The 18,952-nt window shown below is 43.3% G+C and overlaps 1 protein-coding gene across 18 annotated transcripts in view; it reads right to left on the bottom strand.

The window, feature by feature from the left end:
• Positions 1–18,952, bottom strand: part of Rab30 (RAB30, member RAS oncogene family) — a 150,366-nt gene that overhangs the window by 18,900 nt on the left and 112,514 nt on the right. For 9 of the 18 annotated variants that reach the window (NR_174183.2, XM_087558421.1, XM_087558411.1 and 6 more), the window contains 1 exon segment: positions 2,753–2,853. Coding sequence is in view for 14 of the 18 variants with exons in the window: in XM_087558421.1 (XP_087414547.1) it covers positions 2,753–2,845 (93 nt within the window). In the remaining 4 variants the exon portion in view is untranslated. 18 annotated transcript variants of the gene reach the window in all.

Here is an 18,952-nt window from a genome sequence, read left to right as displayed (position 1 = left end):
CAGACACACACACACACACACACACACACAATTATACACAGTCCAGATGGGAACACTTACAATTATACAATCCAGACAGTCACACACATATACATACTACACAATTGGACTCAAACACACAATTGACACAGTCTAGACACACACACACACACACACACACACACACACACACACACACAATTATACACAGTCCAGATGGGAACACTTATAAATCCAGACAGATACACACAAACACACACACACACAATCACACACACTGCAGACAGACACTCACACACAGACAATCACACACAGTCCAGATGTGTGGCACCGAGAAGTGAGTAGAAGCAGCAGCATCAGAACAGGAGGCGGCAGGTGAGCCCAGACAGACCACTCTCCCGCTCTAGGCCTCACAATCATTGAGGCTGTGGTTGTTTTAAGCATGAAATAAAAGAAAATTGCTCTACCTTAAACTGGAAGCATAACAGTTTCAAGAGAATAGGGACATTAGCAAAAATGCAGTTTACTGTCTCATGCCTTCTATAAGCTTAGGGAGAGGGTTGGGGTTGCAAGGACTTCTACCGAGAAAAACATCTTTACCTAGTAAAACATCTTTACCTAGTCTCTTCCCTTTTCAGATTGCAGAATTCCAGGAATAAAGTAAAAGGGACTTTATTAGTTCTTCAGCTAAGACTGGGGCATCTTTAATTAAATCCATTCCCTAACAAGAGAGTCCCTTAATTAAAGTTTGAACTCAGTACACTGAGATTCAAACCAAAAGCAAAAGCTTCGTTGCAAATCTGCAAAGGATGTAAATATAAACATTCATAACTCTGTTTACAAATACTGAATCAATTCTCTGTTTTGGCATGGTTCAAGCAGAAGTCTGCCAAGCTTCAGGTTTATAGCTCCAGCTGTTTGCAGGCTCACAAATGCCAAAATATTTTTTTTAAATCCTTCCCAGTGTCCCCCTCCCCACTTTGCTCCCCAAACCTCCATGTCTCAAAACCAGATGAATTCAGTTCACATTAACTGCTTTCGACATAACAAAAACATAGCCAGCCCTGTCCTGTGAAATGTGAACTTCAGGGAGAATTGAAGGGATAGAGAGATAAAAAGTAGGCAGAAAAGAAAAATAAGAAGAAAACATGCTTGTGGGTAAAATACTGATCAAAAGCAAAAAACAAAACAAAACAGAACCCTTTCATCCTTCATGGCAGGGTTTATCTCAGGAATTTAAGGAGTGCAGCCCCAGAGGTTATAAAACTATGGAGAGATTACTAGGTCAAGAAGCAGGAGATGAGGGTCTTGGCTTTTGCTACATGCTTCAAGATCATAAGCATGTCACTGGGTCCCTCTGGATCTGTATGAGAGGACTGGACTGATAATCTCTAAGTGACCTCTCAGTGAAAAGAAACAATCAAGCAAACACTAATTACACACTAAAAACAAAACCTTTCTCCTTGTAAAATATGTAGGCAAGTCCTCCTTACAGAAGCAGTTAAGACTGACTGCCAAGGATAGCGGATGGAAAAGCAGCTGGAGTCTCCAGTATCTCCCTGTGATAGCTGATTGAATTCCTGACACTGGTGAACTTTAGATTTTCAATTTCATCAGACCAAAACTTGGTGAAAATTCAGGCACTTGTCTACAGTTACTCCGCATGGGAAAAACTGACAGTCCCAGCAACTGTAAACCCTATGTTTGTGTTGCCCAATCTGTCATTCAGTTTTCCACAGACTGGTGCAGTGGGGAGGGCTGGCAAGGGCTGGGGGCAGCAGAGTCAGGACTAACTAGCACCTGGGTAAAAGACCTTGAGCCTCTGCTCTTTCCATGGCCCCAAGTCATCTTAAGCCTTAAAAGAGCTCATCTGTATGTCCCCAAGGTGCCTGTCAACAAGATCATGCTATATGCATGATGATCCAGGAAAGGGCATCATTGAGTTTCAGTGAGAAACAAAATCAACTTCAGGGTGATTTTTCACTACTTTCTGTATAAAAACCACTACATAATTGTGGCCAGTGATTTTTCAAGAGGCCACCCTGAGAGGGGACGTGTACATTCAGTTCCACTCTTCACTTCCTTCAGCTTAGTCCTACTTAAGAGACTTAGATAAGCAGAGAACCAAGAGAATTCACTCTGTTTTTTGGATGAGAACAGACACAGGCAGGAAACTTGAGGTTTAATCTGCATTGGGACTTTTTAAAAATGAATATTTGGACTCAGTTTAATACACAACTTAATGTGTTTCCACCTTGAGATGATTGTGAACTACTGATCTATTTTTTACCCAAATCTATTTTTGATACTGCACACTGAAAACAAAACCACCTGACCCTCTTGTAAGAGGAAGCAAGAGGAGATGTGGGAAAAGACCTCAGTTCCATTCTCCCTTAGGCAATTTAGAAAACCTTGGGCTATAAAACTCAATGGAGCTTTCAAAGGGTGCCTTAACAACTCGCAGTCTACTGCATGGTGGTAGTGCAGCCTTTAATCCTAGCATTTGGGAGGCAGAGGCTGACAGACCTCTGAGTTTCAAGGTCAGTCTGGTCTCCAGAGTGAGTTCCAGGACAGCCAGGGTTACGCAGAGGAACCCTGTCTCAAAAAAAGGAAAGAAAAGAAAGAAAGAAAGAAGGGAAGAAAGAAAGAAAGAAAGAAGAAAAAGGAGCCTATAGCTAGAGGTTGGCACTGAGTCCAATCACCCACCTAGAAGATGGTCACTATAAAACAGATGAGACAAACAAACCCAACCCTGGATTCCAGATCCCCTTACCTGAGTGAATCGTCGGACTAGGCACGTCTTTCCCACTCCAGCGTTGCCGATTAAAACAATTTTGAACAGGAAATCATAATCTTCCATACTCATTTACACAGCTGCAAGCAAACACAGACAACAGTAAGAGCCCAAGCTTCCCCAGAACTCAGGCTGCACCAGCCCCTGCACCACAGGAACAAGAGGGCTAACTCATTTGCAGGGCAATTTAAGGCTCCTCTCTGGTGACGTAGCCAGCGAAAGAGGAACATAGGTGTTTGCTGGCAGATGGACTTCATTCTCCCCAGCTATCTCGTGCTACAGAAAGCAAATGATACCCAGTGTCCTTTCACCTGGTAACCTTCGCTCCTCCAAGCAGTCAGGTCACGGGTTTTCAAGTGATAACGTGTGTTTTTCCTTTTGTGTGGAAAGTCAATAGCCAGGCTAAATAACTAAGAGTGCAGACAAGTAGGGAGAGACAAGAGCCTTTCAGAGATTAAGACAGTTAATAGGCTTTGTGTTCCTCTTGGGGAAGAAAATGATAGCCACTGGGAAACCAGGAAAAGGGAGACAATCATAAAAGGCCCTTCGGTCTCATACAAGTTCTGTTCTTGGGGATCCTACTACTGGGCAATCATCTTGCCCTCCTCCCACTACCCCTTTTCTAGCTACCTGCTACCAGCCATGCTGGTGCTAAATGGCCTCTGATGGCACCTGACTTCTAATGGCCATGAGCTATATCCTCTCCTCAACTTGGGATGTCTTCCTACTGAAAGTCCAGTGCAAGCCTCTCATTGTCACTGAATCTTTCACTGGTCTTCAAATCGTGATAACTAGAAACTGACACGTTTCCACCATTCCTCCATCCCAGCACTTTGCTTGCTATGCACATTTACTTGTTCAAATGTCTGCCTTATCCTTAAGGAAAGGGACAATGGCTCTCACCTCTATTTCCTAGCCCTAGAACAGAGTCACACTTAGTAAATGTCTACTCTGTAGACTGAAAGAAGCAATTAAAGGGCATAGTGCTTAGATGTAGACATTTGCTTCTCCAGTTGTGCTAAGAAAAATGCTACCATTATGAAACTTAGAGGATGCTTGTCAAGATTAAAAACAGACAGAACAAAACAAAATGCCTCCCATAGAGCTTGGTGCTCACCAAGCCCCATTCTAATGAGAAAAAAGAATAACCTGACTGGTTCCTTTACCATTTATCTATCACCTAGAAACATCTGCCCCTAAAACCAACACGAGAGAGCTTAAATAACAACTACAAAGTAACAATCTCATCAGTCAGGAGGCTGAGGCAGGAGCAACGTCGACTTTGAAGCCAAACAGCTACAGATACAGGAAATTGTATCTCAAACAACAGACAGACAAGTTCAAGAATAATTCTAGCTAAGAGCTGAACATTATTGTGTCCTAGGCAGAACAAGCTGGATATACTCTGGAGGGAGAACAACAACCAGTGAGTCCTGGAGAGAAGGGTTCTAGGAAAGTGAGTGAGTGAGGAGACCTAAGCCTCAGTGACAACAGGACTGCAGGTAGAGAAGGCAATGAACTGGACCTGTCATGTAGGGTGATTTGTGTACGTACTTCTACAGTCTTTGAAAGACGGCTGACAACCAAGTAAGCACGTAGGCAGCTGCTCACAGGAGTCTGTCTCATGTCACTGGAACTGTGAAGGAAGTGCACCTCTCTGTGCAAGAATATGAGATCTACAACTTGCACTACAGTTGGCCTCTTATGTACATTTTCTCATTTTCCATGAAGCTAATACTAATAGTATTAATGTAATCTGAGAAAACTGAAGTTGAAAGATAGAAAGGTTAGCCCCAAATCATACACAGCCAGACTTCAGGTTTAAAAGTCATCAATGATCAAAAGAATTCTAACTGTAAGAACCAAAGAGACCAAGGTTCAAATCCTGACAGCTGCATTTCCTCAGTCTGTGCCTTTGGGCTAAATGACTGTATTCCCTACTAACAATATGAAGACATACCATGGTATCATGGGATTGGAATGGCTAACAAAATCAGAGGTCTCGGGACAGTTCTTGGTCTTCGTAAAGCCAACTCCTTAAGATCATTCTCGGGTTCCCCATCGTCTGCTTTCTGTCTCTATTGCTAATCATGTCTCACCACCTCCTCACAACCCCCACAAGGTGCACTGCTTTCCCCCAGCTTCCAAACACCACAGCCAGGTCTGCTTTTCTCCTCAAGCCTTCTGCCTGGAATAAGAGCCATATCCTCCTGCTACCTCCCCCAACCCAGCTCACTCTCACTTCTGCTTTAGAGCTCAACTGAGGCATCACATCCTTTGGTAGGTTTCTCTGGCCAGAGAGAGGCCTGGACCCCTCCGATTTCTATTTCCATAATGCCTTCTTCCTCTTAGGCAGTTCCATATGTAATTTTTTATATTAACTATGTGTATTTGCCTATAGTCCTCCACAGCTCTCAGCAAAAACTCCCAATGTGCACACACTGTGTCTGGCTGGTCCTGTGACAAACATCTTCGTCACCATGCTCTCCCTCATTCCCACCATCTCACAACACTAACTATTTAACCACACAACAGTCCTATGAAGCACACACTGTTGACATTTTTAACTTGGCAGATAAAGATATGAAGGCACAAGAAAAGTTAAGTAAGAAAAATATCATAAATTATATTCATCTGAAACCTGATAATTACATTGTCAGTACTTTAAAATATTATTCCTTTATCTCCTTCATCTAGTGTCCCTGGTGAGACATGTACTAATATGAATTTTTAAGACAGATGCATTACTTCTTTTTTAATACTTTTTTCTCTAAAACCACTTAAGAATGTCATTTTTTGATGGTCCATAGAACAGCAGATTTAATGTACCCTTAGTTTTAATTTTTTTATAAATTAAGTTTCTAAATCATAAATAAGGAAGTACTGAGCTCCTATAGTTCATTACTAGAGGAGCTGCGAGTCCAGTTCAACCTTAGCTCAGTTGCCCAATGGCGACTTTCACCAGGCCTGGGGCATGGGAAGAGCTCCAGAAGAATGGGATGGGTCCTGATGAATTAAGCGCTGTGTGATGGGGTCTGAGGTTGCACAGTCTATTAGGCATGTGGCCAGCTGGTGTGGGTTTCCAGTTCCGTTTCTGTTGTGTTGTGTTTTGTTTTTTGTATTATGTATTTTTGTCAATACCAATAAATTTCTTTGATTTGTATTTCTTTAAAAAAAAAAGAAGAAGAAGAACGGGATGAACTGAAAAATGAAGGCTAGGCACTTCGCACTTCTTACGTGAGTCTTTGTTGTGGTTTGAATACTTAGCCCACGGGAAGTAGCACTATTAGGAGGTGTGGCCTTGTTGGAATAGGTGTGGCCTTGTTGGAATAGGTGTGGCCTTGTTGGAATAGGTGTGGCCTTGTTGGAGGGGATCATTGTGGGGGTGGGCTTTGAGGCTCCGATGCTCAAGCTCTACCCAGCGAGGAAAGGAGCCTCCTCCTAGCTACCTGCAGAAGACAGTCTCTCCTTCTCGATGCCTTGGATCAAGATGTAGAGCTCTCCTCCAGCACCATGTTTGCCTGGATGCTCCCATTCTTCCTGCCATGATGATAATGGACTGAACCTCTGAAACTGTAAGCCAGTTTCAGGTGTTCAGATATAATGTCCTTTATAAAAGTTGCCTTGTCATGGTGTCTCTTTAATGCAATGAAACCCTAAGACAGTCTTCGATTTTTTTTTATAGAAAATAGGATTTATCACATCTGAGATGAACACAAAGGACTGTTCCAGAAATCATATATATGTGTGTGTATATGTGTATATATATATATATATATATATGAGATAGATTTATTCAACAACATACAGAAAAAGCAAAGCCTACCAGAAAGCACTTCCCTCTTGAAGATAGCATGAATTTGGGCAGTTTCTGTACATTTTCAACACAGGAATTGACATTGAACAGACAGACCTGGCTCATTGGTCTGTCCCCAGGTTCAGCTACTTCTATTTCACAGGCTCCTTTCAGAAAATCACAGCAGCCAACCAGCAGAATTCACAGTGACCAGAAGGAAAGGCATTGACGTTGGAACTTTCACAAAAGCCCTGAGTTATGTTTCAGAAGTCAGGCTTGGAGGTGGTGGTGGTGGTGGTGGTGGAGGCGGTGGTGGTGGTGGCGGCGGCGGCGGCGGCGGTGGTGGTGGTGGTGGAGGCGGCGGCGGCGGCGGCAGTGGTGTTGGCAGCAGCGGCGGCGGCGATGGTGGTGGTGTGTCTGTTCTGTGGCTTGTGACAACTCAGGTCACACATACTACCTAAAGTAGAATCAATGCTAAGCCCCAGCAAATCTTAGGGAGATGGTATGCCAGTTAAAACTTTGCTGTTAAAACCCAAAGCAGGTAGCACATGGTAATCTCAGAGGTTGGGAAGCAAAGGCAGGACAACTGTTACAAATTCAAGGTCAACCTGGTCTACACTGTGAATTCCAGCTTAGCAAGCCAAGGCTACATACAGAAACTATCTCAAAACTAAACCAGTGAAATGAAACCTCAGCTCTGAGCACAAGACAGCAGAGGGACCTGCAGCTATATGGAGCAGGCGTCACCACCTTCGTAAGTCAGAAACTGGAATATGGAAGTGGACTCCATCTGCTGCCTGTGCATAGATGGTTTGACACACTTACTCTAATTTTTGCCAGATATCAAGGAAACAAAGCAAGAAATCATATATATAGGCCACTCTAGGGCACACACACTCACACACAAATACAGAGACCTGAAAATCTGGGCTCCTAAAGGAAGGCTATGAATGCCCAAATTATACCCTTATGATATTAAAGAAAGGCCCAGTCACCATCGACCTTGGCTCACATGATTACCACCTGGACCAAACTACAAATCAAAGGTCAAGATACTCTTTCTAGTGAGCTGGAAAGATGGCTCAGTGGTTAAGAACACTGACTGCTCTTCCAGAGGTCCTGAGTTCATTTCCCAGCAACCACATGGTGGCTCACAACCATCTGTAATGGGACCTGATGCCCTCTTCTGGTGTGTCTAAAGAGAGGGGACAGTGTACTCACATAAAATAAATAAATCTTTTTTTAAAAAAAGATACTCTTTCCATAAGAAACTAACTTTAATGCTTTACTGAATTTTTTTTTTTTTGGTTCTTTTTTTTTCGGAGCTGGGGACCGAACCCAGGGCCTTGCGCGTCCTAGGCAAGCGCTCTAACCACTGAGCTAAATCCCCAACCCCCTGAATTTTTTTAAAGACTTATTTATTTATTCTATGTAAGCATACTGTCGCTCTCTTCAGACATACCAGAAGAGGGCATCAGATCTCATTACAGATGGTTGTGAGCCACCATGTGGTTGCTAGGATTTGAACTCAGGACCTCTGGAAGAGCAGTTAGTGCTCTTAACCACTAAGCCATCTCTCCAGTCTGTATTGAATGTTTTTATCTTATATAATCATATTTGAATTAGAGTCTTAAACATGCTAATTATACATTCTACCACTGAGCTACATACAATCCAACCCTAAACATTTTGCTAAATGAAACTCTGAGGCAAACAAGTTGGGTCTCTGTACAACTACACACTTTGGGTGGTAAAGACAGGACTGTGCGCTCCAGGTTGACTTCCATTTCTAAGAGAAAAAAAAAAAAACATTACAAAGTCCATTTTATTTGGCCCATCATGTAAGCAGCCCAGGCATTGCCAATCACTCATGAGACTGTATCCCAGGAGGGGAAACCTCAGAAGCAGATCAACCCAGCCCTAGAGTGACAATAACAATCACACCTTGTCTACAGAGCAAATTTGTTGCAAGATATGCTACTAAGCAGTCGTACTATAGGAATTCTCCATTCCGCTAACAGCAGTAGTAATAGCTGATACCTGAGGCTTAATGTATCCTGGGCCTTCCCCATGTATTTATTCACAGGATCCACACAGCAACACTATGATGTAGATACTCATCACCTAAGAGCCATTTTCACCCAAAACAGAGTACCGCTACCTCTACCCTTGTGATCAACAGTGACTACGCCTGTCTGAAGTTCAGGTGAATGGTTCCCATGTCCTTTGAACACAGTGGTCTAGAAAACCCTTGCTGCTAAAGTATCAACCCCCCACATGAGTCTGCACACTAATTCCAGGCCATGCCCTGCTGTTCGCTCTGGCTCCCTCTGCCAGCACATTCTCTTCAGGAGTTAGACTTGGATCCCCTCAAATACCACTCCCATAACTCATTCGCCATTCACCACTAAGGACCGGGCATAGGGGGATGAGGAATAAATAGGAACACTGCTGAGATGAGCATGTGGAATCCCAAATACTGTAATTACCTCAATAGTCCTAAACAAATGGATATGTCTCAGATTCAAAAAGGAAAAGAAAATACATAAGGAAAAAAGAGGAAGGGGCTATTTAAAGATATGGGAAAAGAAATTGAGTAAGTTTTTAAAAGCTTAAAAAAAAAACCATCCTAAGTAACAGATTTGGCAACATATACCTTTTTTTTAAGGATCCTTTAAAGCCCTATGCTCATGGTGCCCAGCCATGAGTGGTCACTGCTGCCCACCCACACATGGTCACTGTTGCCTCTCTATACATTTTCCCCTCGCCCTTTGGGGTTCAGTAAAATAGATAAGCTCAAAAGCCATGTCCCCTCCTCTATGTTCTAAACTCCAGTTCTGTCCACAGAAATATTGAGAGGATTTGTCTTTGCTCAAAAATTGTGTTCCTAGGGCCACCATGGCCGATCACACCTGTAGCCCCACACCTGGAGTGCTGAGGCAGGAGGCACACGAAGAGCTCAAAGTCAGCCTGGTTAGTTAGACAGTGGTATTCTGTCTCAAAACAACTACAAGGGCGGAGGAAGGATGGAGGGAGGGAGAGAGACAAAGAGAGGAGGGAGGGAAAGAAGGAGAAGGGAGGGGAAGGGAAGAATGTGAATTACACCTATAACCCAGCACTGGTAAGCTGAGGAAGGAAGTTGTCAAGAGCCATCCTGGCCTACATAGTTTAGGGCTAGCATGAGCTACTAAATAAGCTTCTGTCTCAAGGAAGAGGGTAAAATGGAGGAAGAAAAGAGGAAAGAGGAAGGGAGGGAAGAAAGGGAGGGAGGGAAGGAAGGAGGGAGGGAGGGAGAAAAGAAAGCAGGAGATAGAAAGGAAAAGGAAAGAAAGCTGTGTCTCAGGTCTTTTTCCCTCCCTAGGGCCTCGCCTCAGTCACGAGTCATGCAAGTCATGCAAGAAGCTGGTTTATAAACACCAATCCCATTTTCAAAAAAGCACGTCTCATCCAGGTAATAAAGTCGAAAGAATCTATAAAATTGAAATGATACAAAAGCCTCTAAGTCCCCATCATTGATTGCTGGGTAATAGATAAAATATGGGAAAGTATCCCTTTAAGTGTATTTGAATTAACTCTTCTAATAAGTGCAGACACTACAGACAAAAAGAGAAAGGAAATTACCTACAATCTCTTCCTTCTGGGTACAATTAGTTCACACTTTTATATATACTTTTCTAATCTTTTAGTTTGCATAGGCTTATGTCTATGTATTTGTTTTATGGTCGAATTGTGGATGAAAAACCCAATAGTATCACCACATTTTAGAAAGGTCTTTGTTGCTGCTATTAAGTTCTATCGGAACTCATGGTCTGCAGATGGAAATGGCCACCAGAGACACTCAACACTCCTTCAGTACTACGAACACTCAAGGTGAGAGTCTGTGTGTGAGGTGGTCTCACAGTGATACCACTGAGAAATAGTCATTGCTGTAACCCAGGAATTTTTACTACTCAGAAAACTAACAGGATTTAAAAACAAAAAACAAAAAACAAAAAAACCACAGTAAGCAGTCAGTACTGTTTAACCCTAGATCTACCAAACATGACATAAGCTGGGAATTCTTCCCTCACATAAGCCTTTAATATCCCCGGCCCCTGAGGTGCCATAAAACCTTAGGGTGGTCAACGCTGTTTTATACCACTTGGAATCAGGACTGCCCCGGGAGAGCAGCCAGATCTGAAAATGTGGCAGAGCCAGGACAGCCCTTAAATTTCCAATAATAATATATTTTACTATTGTGCCTCCTGACAAATATGCTATGAGAGACGTGCATAAACTTGTGTATGCGGTGATAGAAATGGAATATAAGGGTGGACCAAATGTTACATGGGCATACTTACACTAAAAACGCTGTTTATCTAAAACCCAAATGTGACTTTATATTATTTACTACCTGAAAATGCAAATGGCTGGGGCACCCTAGAAACAGGCCAGAAGGTACAGCACTCCCACCCAGGTACCACAGAGGAGATGGGTAAGGCACGATAAGCAAGAGCTCTCTGGCAGACCCAAGAGTACTGTCTAGCACGACGGCAAGGGTGATGAGCAGAACGTCCAGACAATATAGCCAAGCTGGAGTTCTTGGGAATCAGGATGAGATTCTGGCACAGATCAAACTGGCAACCGGGATGGTGAGACCCTCTCTCCTTGGTTAGGCCTTGAGCAGTGAGGATGTTGGAGAGCCCCAGTCTCTCCAATGTGTCTGCTGAGAGGCTTCACTGTACAGGTCAGTCACCCTGCTGCCCTCAAGGACAAGGACTATGCTTCAACAACTCCCTCCTCTTTGCTTAACCTGTGACTGTGTTCAACGAGTACACATTACACTGAAGGCCTTTGATCCATCTTCACTCTAACAAGGTTCTGGCCCAGGGAGCTCATTACTGCTTAATTAGAAAGATGCAGTCACTAACCATTCCCATCATCAGAGCTGCAATCTTACTTGCTTGACATCGAATGCTAATTTTGTATTATTGCAAGTTAATTATTCTCCTCAGCCATATGTCAGACAGCCACCTGTGCTGGGCTGCTCACTCCCCGTGTATCAGGACATGAGTTCCAACATTCTGTTACGTAGCCCTTTACAGGATACAAGATATTTGAACATGTGATCTAATAGGAACCTCTGTTAACTTCATCAGGTGAGGAAACGGGTTAGATAACAGAGTGACTCGCCCTAAGTCACACTGATGAGTCACAAGGTAACTACTTTAGCCCTGTAGGACTTCGTTATGCCAAAATATGTTTTCCCAGGTTTCTGAGTATTTAAATCATGATCTTAACACACCATGTTGGGAATGGGGCTAAACTTTTTCCATATAGAATCTTACTTAATCTTCTCGACAGCCCATTGCTAGTACCATATCCAACATGCAGATAAAGAAAAGCTCCAAGAAGTTAACTGGTTAAATATGATAGAGCTGAGAGGTGGCTCAGTGGTTAAGATTACTTCCTACTGGAGTGGCAGGGTCTGGGATGTGGGGACATAGAAGACAAAGTACACACACTCTCCTCTAGCTCCAGGGGATCTAATCCAGTTCTGGCCTATTCAGCCACCTGCACACACCTTCAGGTAAACACACACATATACACACATACACACACTCACACACACACACTCACACACACACTCACACACACACATACACACACACATACACACACATTCACACACACACACACACACATACACATACATACACACACATACATATACACATACACACATAAACATATTTTTAAAATCATAACATATCTTAAAATCATACAGCTAATGAGTAAAAAGGACACCTAAATTCAACCCAATTCTTAGCTGTGTGTGGTAGTGCACCATTCCCAGCCTTCTGGGAACTAGCCAGGCAGATAGTTTCAAGCTGGCCTACATGCGAAGTTCTAGGCCAACCAAGACTATGCACTCATAGCATGTATCAAAAGAATAGAAACAAACAAACTCTAGACATTTCTGGAAAGAAATAAAATTCAGGAGGCTGAAGAGATGGCTCAGTGGTTAAGAGCACTGACTACCTTTCCAAAGGTCATGAGTTCAATTCCCAGCAACCACATGGTGGCTCACAACCATCTGTAATGGGATCGGCTGTCCTCTTCTGGTGTGTCTGAAGAGAGTGACAGTGTTTTCACGTGCATAAAATAAACAAATCTTAAAAGAAAGAAATGAAATTCAGATTGTCGCATTCTTCAAATTCTAGATGGATTCAAGGTTTCGATCCAAATAATTAAACCATTTTATATATGCATAAGATCTTATAATTAGAAAGACTCAATCACTAACTAGCAAAGCTGTGAAAATGAAAACTAACACAAGTAAGCAGGGTTTAGGGGCTCATGAGACGACTCAATGGTCAAGAGCAGTTGCTGCTCTGTCAGAGCCAAGTTTGGTTCCCTACTCACTAGTCAGGTGGCTCTAAGCCACCAGTAACTCCACTTTCAGGGGGTCCGTGGCCGCCTTCTGGTCTCCATGGGCACCTGCACACACATGTGCATACCTAGTCACAGACACAAGTACAAATTAAATTAAATTGAATCTGTTTTTAGGGGAAGTACATTTTCAAATTCCTGAATGACAAAAACAGTAAGTGAAAAAGAAAGATTGGAAGATCCTGAACCATATGGTTATGCCATTAAATGAACCATACGTACTTTCAGGGATCTATCACACCTGTGTGCTCATATCCACAAACAATGGCACACGTAGAAAGGTATTCATTACAAAAATATTCCATTTCTGGTGGTAGTTATATGAAAACTGAAAGTCTGTTTGCACAGAAATGGTCACATAAAGCACAGCAACAGAACACTAATGAACCACATAGCCTGCTACACACATCTATCTGCAAACTTGCTTAAAGTAAGGCGAAAAATGGAGACTAGCCGGTCAGTGATGATGCACAGCTTCATCACTGTGAGTGAGTGAGTCCCAGCACTTGGGAGGCAGAGGCAGGCAGATATCTGTGAGTTCAAAGCCAACCTGGTCTGCAATTCGAGTTCCAGGATAGCCAGGGCACAGACAACCCTGTCTCAAAAAAACAAAAGACAAAACAAAACAAACAAACAAAAATGGAGAATAGCATATGAAAGGGTGATGGTAGCTATAGTTCTACATCTGTATATTCTATACAACATTTTTGGAATGTTATCAAATAAACAATAGTGGTTGGCCTTGGACAGATGTGAGAGTTAGCTTTCTCTAGACAAAAATATAACCTCCAACTCCCAAATTATATCTTCTTTTCTGTAGTCTCCAAAACACAAGGAAAGTGAGACTGTTGTCCTAGTTCATTGAGAGATGATTCTTTAAAATATCTGTTTTAAAGGGGAAGGGAGATAAGTGAAGAACTCTGGGAAAAGGGGCTGGGGACAACATTTGAATTGTAAATAAATAAAATAATTACTTTTTTAAAAAAATATGCTTTGAGGCTTGGGCTGCAGCTCAGTTGGTGAAGTGCTTACCTAGTACTCAGGAAGGCCTGGGTTCAGTCTGTCACGGGTAATCTTGGCTATGAACTTGACAGTGTCGGGAGTCAACTAGAATACAAGCCGTTGGGCAATCCTGTGAAGGCTTTTCTCGATCATATGATTGGAAGCAGGAAGACCTACTCTAAATGTGGACAGCATCTTCTGGGGGCAGCCAACCTACAAGGACATGAAAGAATCTTCGCTTTTTGCCCACTTGCTCTCACTCTTTAGAACCTACTTCTTCAGACTCCAGCATCCCTGAAGAGCAATGACTCTCTGGGAACCCTCCAGGACTTCCATGCCTGATGGGCACAGCTGAGACATCCAGCTAATGGATTAAGCAACTACCAGATTCTGCCTAATGGGGTCAGCCATTGTTGGATTACCTAGACCACATCCTATAAACCAATCTAGCAAGTCCCCTTTGTGTGTGCGCGTGTGTGTGTGTGTGTGTGTGTGTGTGTGTGTGTGTGTGTGTGTGTGGATGGATAGATAGATAGATAGATAGATAGATAGATAGATAGATAGATAGATAGATAGACAGACAGACAGAGGCTACAGGCTCTTATAAAGGACTCTAGTTCAAATCCTAGCACCCACATAGTGTCTCACAACTATCTATAGCTCTAGTTCTAGGAGATCCAACACCCTATTTTAGCTTCCAATAGCACTGAGACCCATATAGTATTGTTCCTTCATAAAACCTAGACTAATATAGTCCCCAACACTACATAAAACTTGTGATCACAACACATAAGAGGTAGAAGCAGGAATGTGAGAAGTTCAAGATCATCCTAGCTAGGGAGACAGTCAGCTGGAAATACTCAATACACTTTGACCAAAAGTGAGGCAGAACTGGCAAGACGGCCTAGCTTTTCACCATGCCTGATGATCTCTAGGGCCCACATGGTAGAAGAGAACAAACTCCACAAGTTGTTCTCTGGTATCCACATACATGCCATGGCGTGCACACGTATACATATGCAAACGTATAACAAAACATGAGAAGTGGTTTGGTCAGAATGCTCTTGTGCAAGCTTGAAGACCTAAGTTCATATACCAACACATGTGTTCATAAACCAACACGTGTAAAAAGCCAGACCTGCCACTTGTGCCTGAAACCCCAGCACGGTATGGGAGAGACAGGAGTATTCTGGGGCTTACTGACATCAGACTAGCTTCTAGTACAGTGAGAGACTCTATCTCAAAGGAAAAAGTTGGTTGTTCGTGCCCATGTGTCTCTAACCTCTACATGTGCAAACATGGATGTGAGAAAATAAACACACTCATGCTACATGCATGCCCACCACAAACATATGCACCTCCATCTTTCTTTGTCTGCCCTGCTTTACCCCTTCAGGTGACTGCTGGGACACCGCTGGGCTGCTCTTTCCAGCTCATGGGGTACATCACAGCTGTCTCTGTTAAACCAAGCTGAAGTATAGCAGTGTCTAAAAGATTCCAGGTCTTTAAGACTAACATCTCTCGGGGTTGGGGATTTAGCTCAGTGGTAGAGCGCTTGCCTAGCAGGAGCAAGGCCCTAGCAAGGCCCTGGGTTCGGTCCCCAGCTCCGGAAAAAAAAAAAAAAAAAAAAAAAAAAGACTAACATCTCTCACAAGTGAGTGTCTTCTATATGAAAGGCAAAGTGAGGGTCAAACCACGTTTTTGACATGAATAAAAGCAAAGCTCTCACACATTCGCACAGTTTAGGAATTAATCTTGCTACACTGTGGAGGACATCTTCATGAGGAAGCAGGAGGAGCTGGTCATTCTCTCCACTTTCTAGAGACAGTCATTGGTAACCAAGGAGTGACTCAGGCCATGCTGCACCTAAGTGATCTTACAATAGTCCCCTGACCATAAACCAAAGGGGTTGTGAGGACAAACAAGCTCTCAGAATATAAGGCCCTACCAAGCAAGCCCCATGGTAAGTACCATGCCATGGGACTTAAAGTAGGGCTAGGAGAGTTCCAAAGCAGACCTCTGAGTATGGGAGACAGAGCGCTTGCCCTGCACACACCTAAGAAAACCTAGGGTGATAGACACAGCTGTAATCCCAGGATTTAAGAGTTGAAGACAGAAGAATAAACAATTTGAAATAATCTCTCATATTTAATCTCAACTTTGAGGCCAGCATGGTTTATATGGAGGTCCTAGGCTTTAAAAAAAAAAAAAACTAGCCATCAGTGGTGACACACACTCTTAATCCCAGCACTCAGGAGGAACAGACAGGCAGATCTGTTTGAGGCCAGCCTGGTCTACAGAGTGAGTTCCAGTAAAGCCAGGGCCACACAGAGAAACCCTGTCTCAGAAAAACAATTTATTTTAAGTCTAATAAAAATGAAAATAGGGGCTGGAGAGATGGCTCAGTGGTTAAGAGCACTGACTGCTCTTCCAGAAGTCCTGAGTTCGAATCCCAGCAACCACATGGTGGCTCACAACCATCTGTAATGAGATCTGATGCCCTCTTCTGGTGTGTCTGAACACAGCTACAGTGTACTCATATATATTAAATAAATAAATAAAAATAAAAATAAAAATAAAATAAAAATGAAAATAAAGCAAACCTAATATCTCCACACCATATTTTTTAAAATCAAGACAAAATACCTTCTTCCCATACTGTACTTTATACTTATTTCTTGGGAAATGGGAAGTAGATTTGAAATCAAACATGTATGAAAGATTAAAAATAATTCACAAAATTGCATTTGACAATCATTAAAACAAGCAAAGCCCTGACTTGCCTCTCAGTGCCCTTTCGCCTGCTCTGTGACAGGCTGGAGGATGTCTTACCAAGAGGTGGTAAGTGGGGCAGTAGTGCTGCTTAGAAAACAGCCCCCTCATGGCTAACTCAAGCAGAACCCATCCATTTCATAGCTGGAGGCAGGTGCCTCACAGAGGCCTGCAGCACCTGCAAATCCTGACATTATGTTTCCTGGGGAAGAGAAAACAGCCTTCCTGCTCATTAATCCTCTCTAAGGCAGAAGCCTCGGTCTGCAAAACAGGTTTGCAGAACAGATTTAAAAAAGGTCCTTCTGGTCCCAACATGCTGTTTTGACATTCACAGAGGCAAGTTCCCTCGTTGTCCACCATCCACAAAAGCAACACCACCACCAAGTCTGGGGTTTGCCCTGCAGTCCTCGAGTTTGTTCTCTGAAGGGAGGCCAAGGTCTAACAAGACCTGCTGAAGCCTTCCCAAGCCTGGCTGGACAGGAAGGGCTCATTATCAACCTCTTCTGTCTCCTACCTCACCCTCACCATGAATACTCACCCCATCCCCCACACAGCTAACCCTACAATGCAGCCTGGCCCTGCACCCATAGGTCAGGGCTATTATCCAGAATGGATCCAAGCACTTCCCTGGTGTTCCTTCATCCCAGAGACCAGAGATCTACCACAGACACAGCTCCTCCCTGCTGGAGACTGCCATGACAAACAGCACCCTTCTCTCAGCTATGAGGATTCACTTTCCCCTGGAAGCAGGAGCAGCTTTAAAGAAGTGGTGCCTCCGTGGTCTGGGAGACAAATGGATGAGGATAAAGCCCATGTCTCCCAAGAACTTAGACACTTTACACACTGGCCCACTTCACTCACAGAACAGTCCCCTGGGGAATGTCAATACATTTTTATAGCTGCAACGAATACGGAAACTATAATGCATGCACAATGCATGAGTTTTAGCCAGCCATAAAGAAGAATAAAAATCTATGACATTTGCAGGAAAACAAAGGGAGCGGGAGATGATCAAGTTAAGTAAAATAAGTCAGACTCAGACAAATATTGCATGTGTTCTCCCATGTGCAGAACCTGCATTACACACACACACACACACACACACACACACACATACACACACACACACATATGCATACATACACATTTATACATACACACCGATGGCATGAAAGGTTAAGGGAAATCTTTGGGATGAAGAAAGGGACTACTGGGAGGGGGAGGGGAGACAATAGAAGATGAAAGAGGTGAATATAGTCAAATTAAGTATTCCAATAAAACATCATGATGACATGATGAAACCCATCACTTCATCATACAATATCCACATGCATAATTTCTCTATCATTGTGTGTAAGAAAGAAACAGAGAAAGTGGGGCAGGGGGAAGAGCACCAGTGTGCATGGGCTACGGCACGCATGCAGCTGAGAGGACAGTTTCCGGAAGCCCGTTCTTGCCTTCCATTGTTTTGAATCAAGGCTTTTCCCTTGTTTCTGCTGTGTGCTACATATTCAGGCTAACTAGTTTAACAGTTTCCGGGAATTTCCTATCTCCACCTCCTGGCTTGCCACAGAACTGGAAGTACAGATGTAAACCACATCCAGCTATTTACACAGGTTCAAGGGAACAGAGTCAGGTTGTCAGGCGTGCCCCAGTACTGTTTTTACCCACCCAGCCACCTCCCCAGTACAGTAGAAATACAATTAAGACTTTCCATGTGTAGAGCACTTCTAGATTGCTAAGTGCTTTCTCGTGTATCCTGGCAAACTGCTATGGAACTGATAGGGTACAAATTCTCCCACACCACACACACACACACACACACACACACACACACACACACACACACACACAAACCAGTTTGCCAGAAGCCATATGTCACCTGCAGATTTTCTGCCAGAAATGTATCTTGAACACCCCCTCTGCTCCACCCTTGTCCCTCCTCCACCACAGTAGCTCAGGCCTCCAGCAGCTTCTTGTGCTGTAGTCTACAGTGGACTTCTAGCCTGGCTCACTGTTACATGTCCACCAAGTAGCTTTACTCCAAAAGCTCACTAATTCTCAGCCTTACAGACGGGTTGAGTTTAAACTGCATGAGTGAATGTAACAGGACTCTCAGAGTCTGACCCACATATGACTCTCCAATCCCCACAGAACCCAAGGCACCACCATAAAGG

Source organism: Rattus norvegicus, chromosome 1 (assembly GCF_021556685.1).
Source record: "Rattus norvegicus strain SHRSP/BbbUtx chromosome 1, alternate assembly SHRSP_T2T, whole genome shotgun sequence".
In the NCBI taxonomy this organism is placed as follows: Eukaryota; Metazoa; Chordata; class Mammalia; order Rodentia; family Muridae; genus Rattus; species Rattus norvegicus.
Note: the sequence above shows the minus strand (reverse complement) of the source record. Positions and strands in the feature narration are given on the sequence as shown.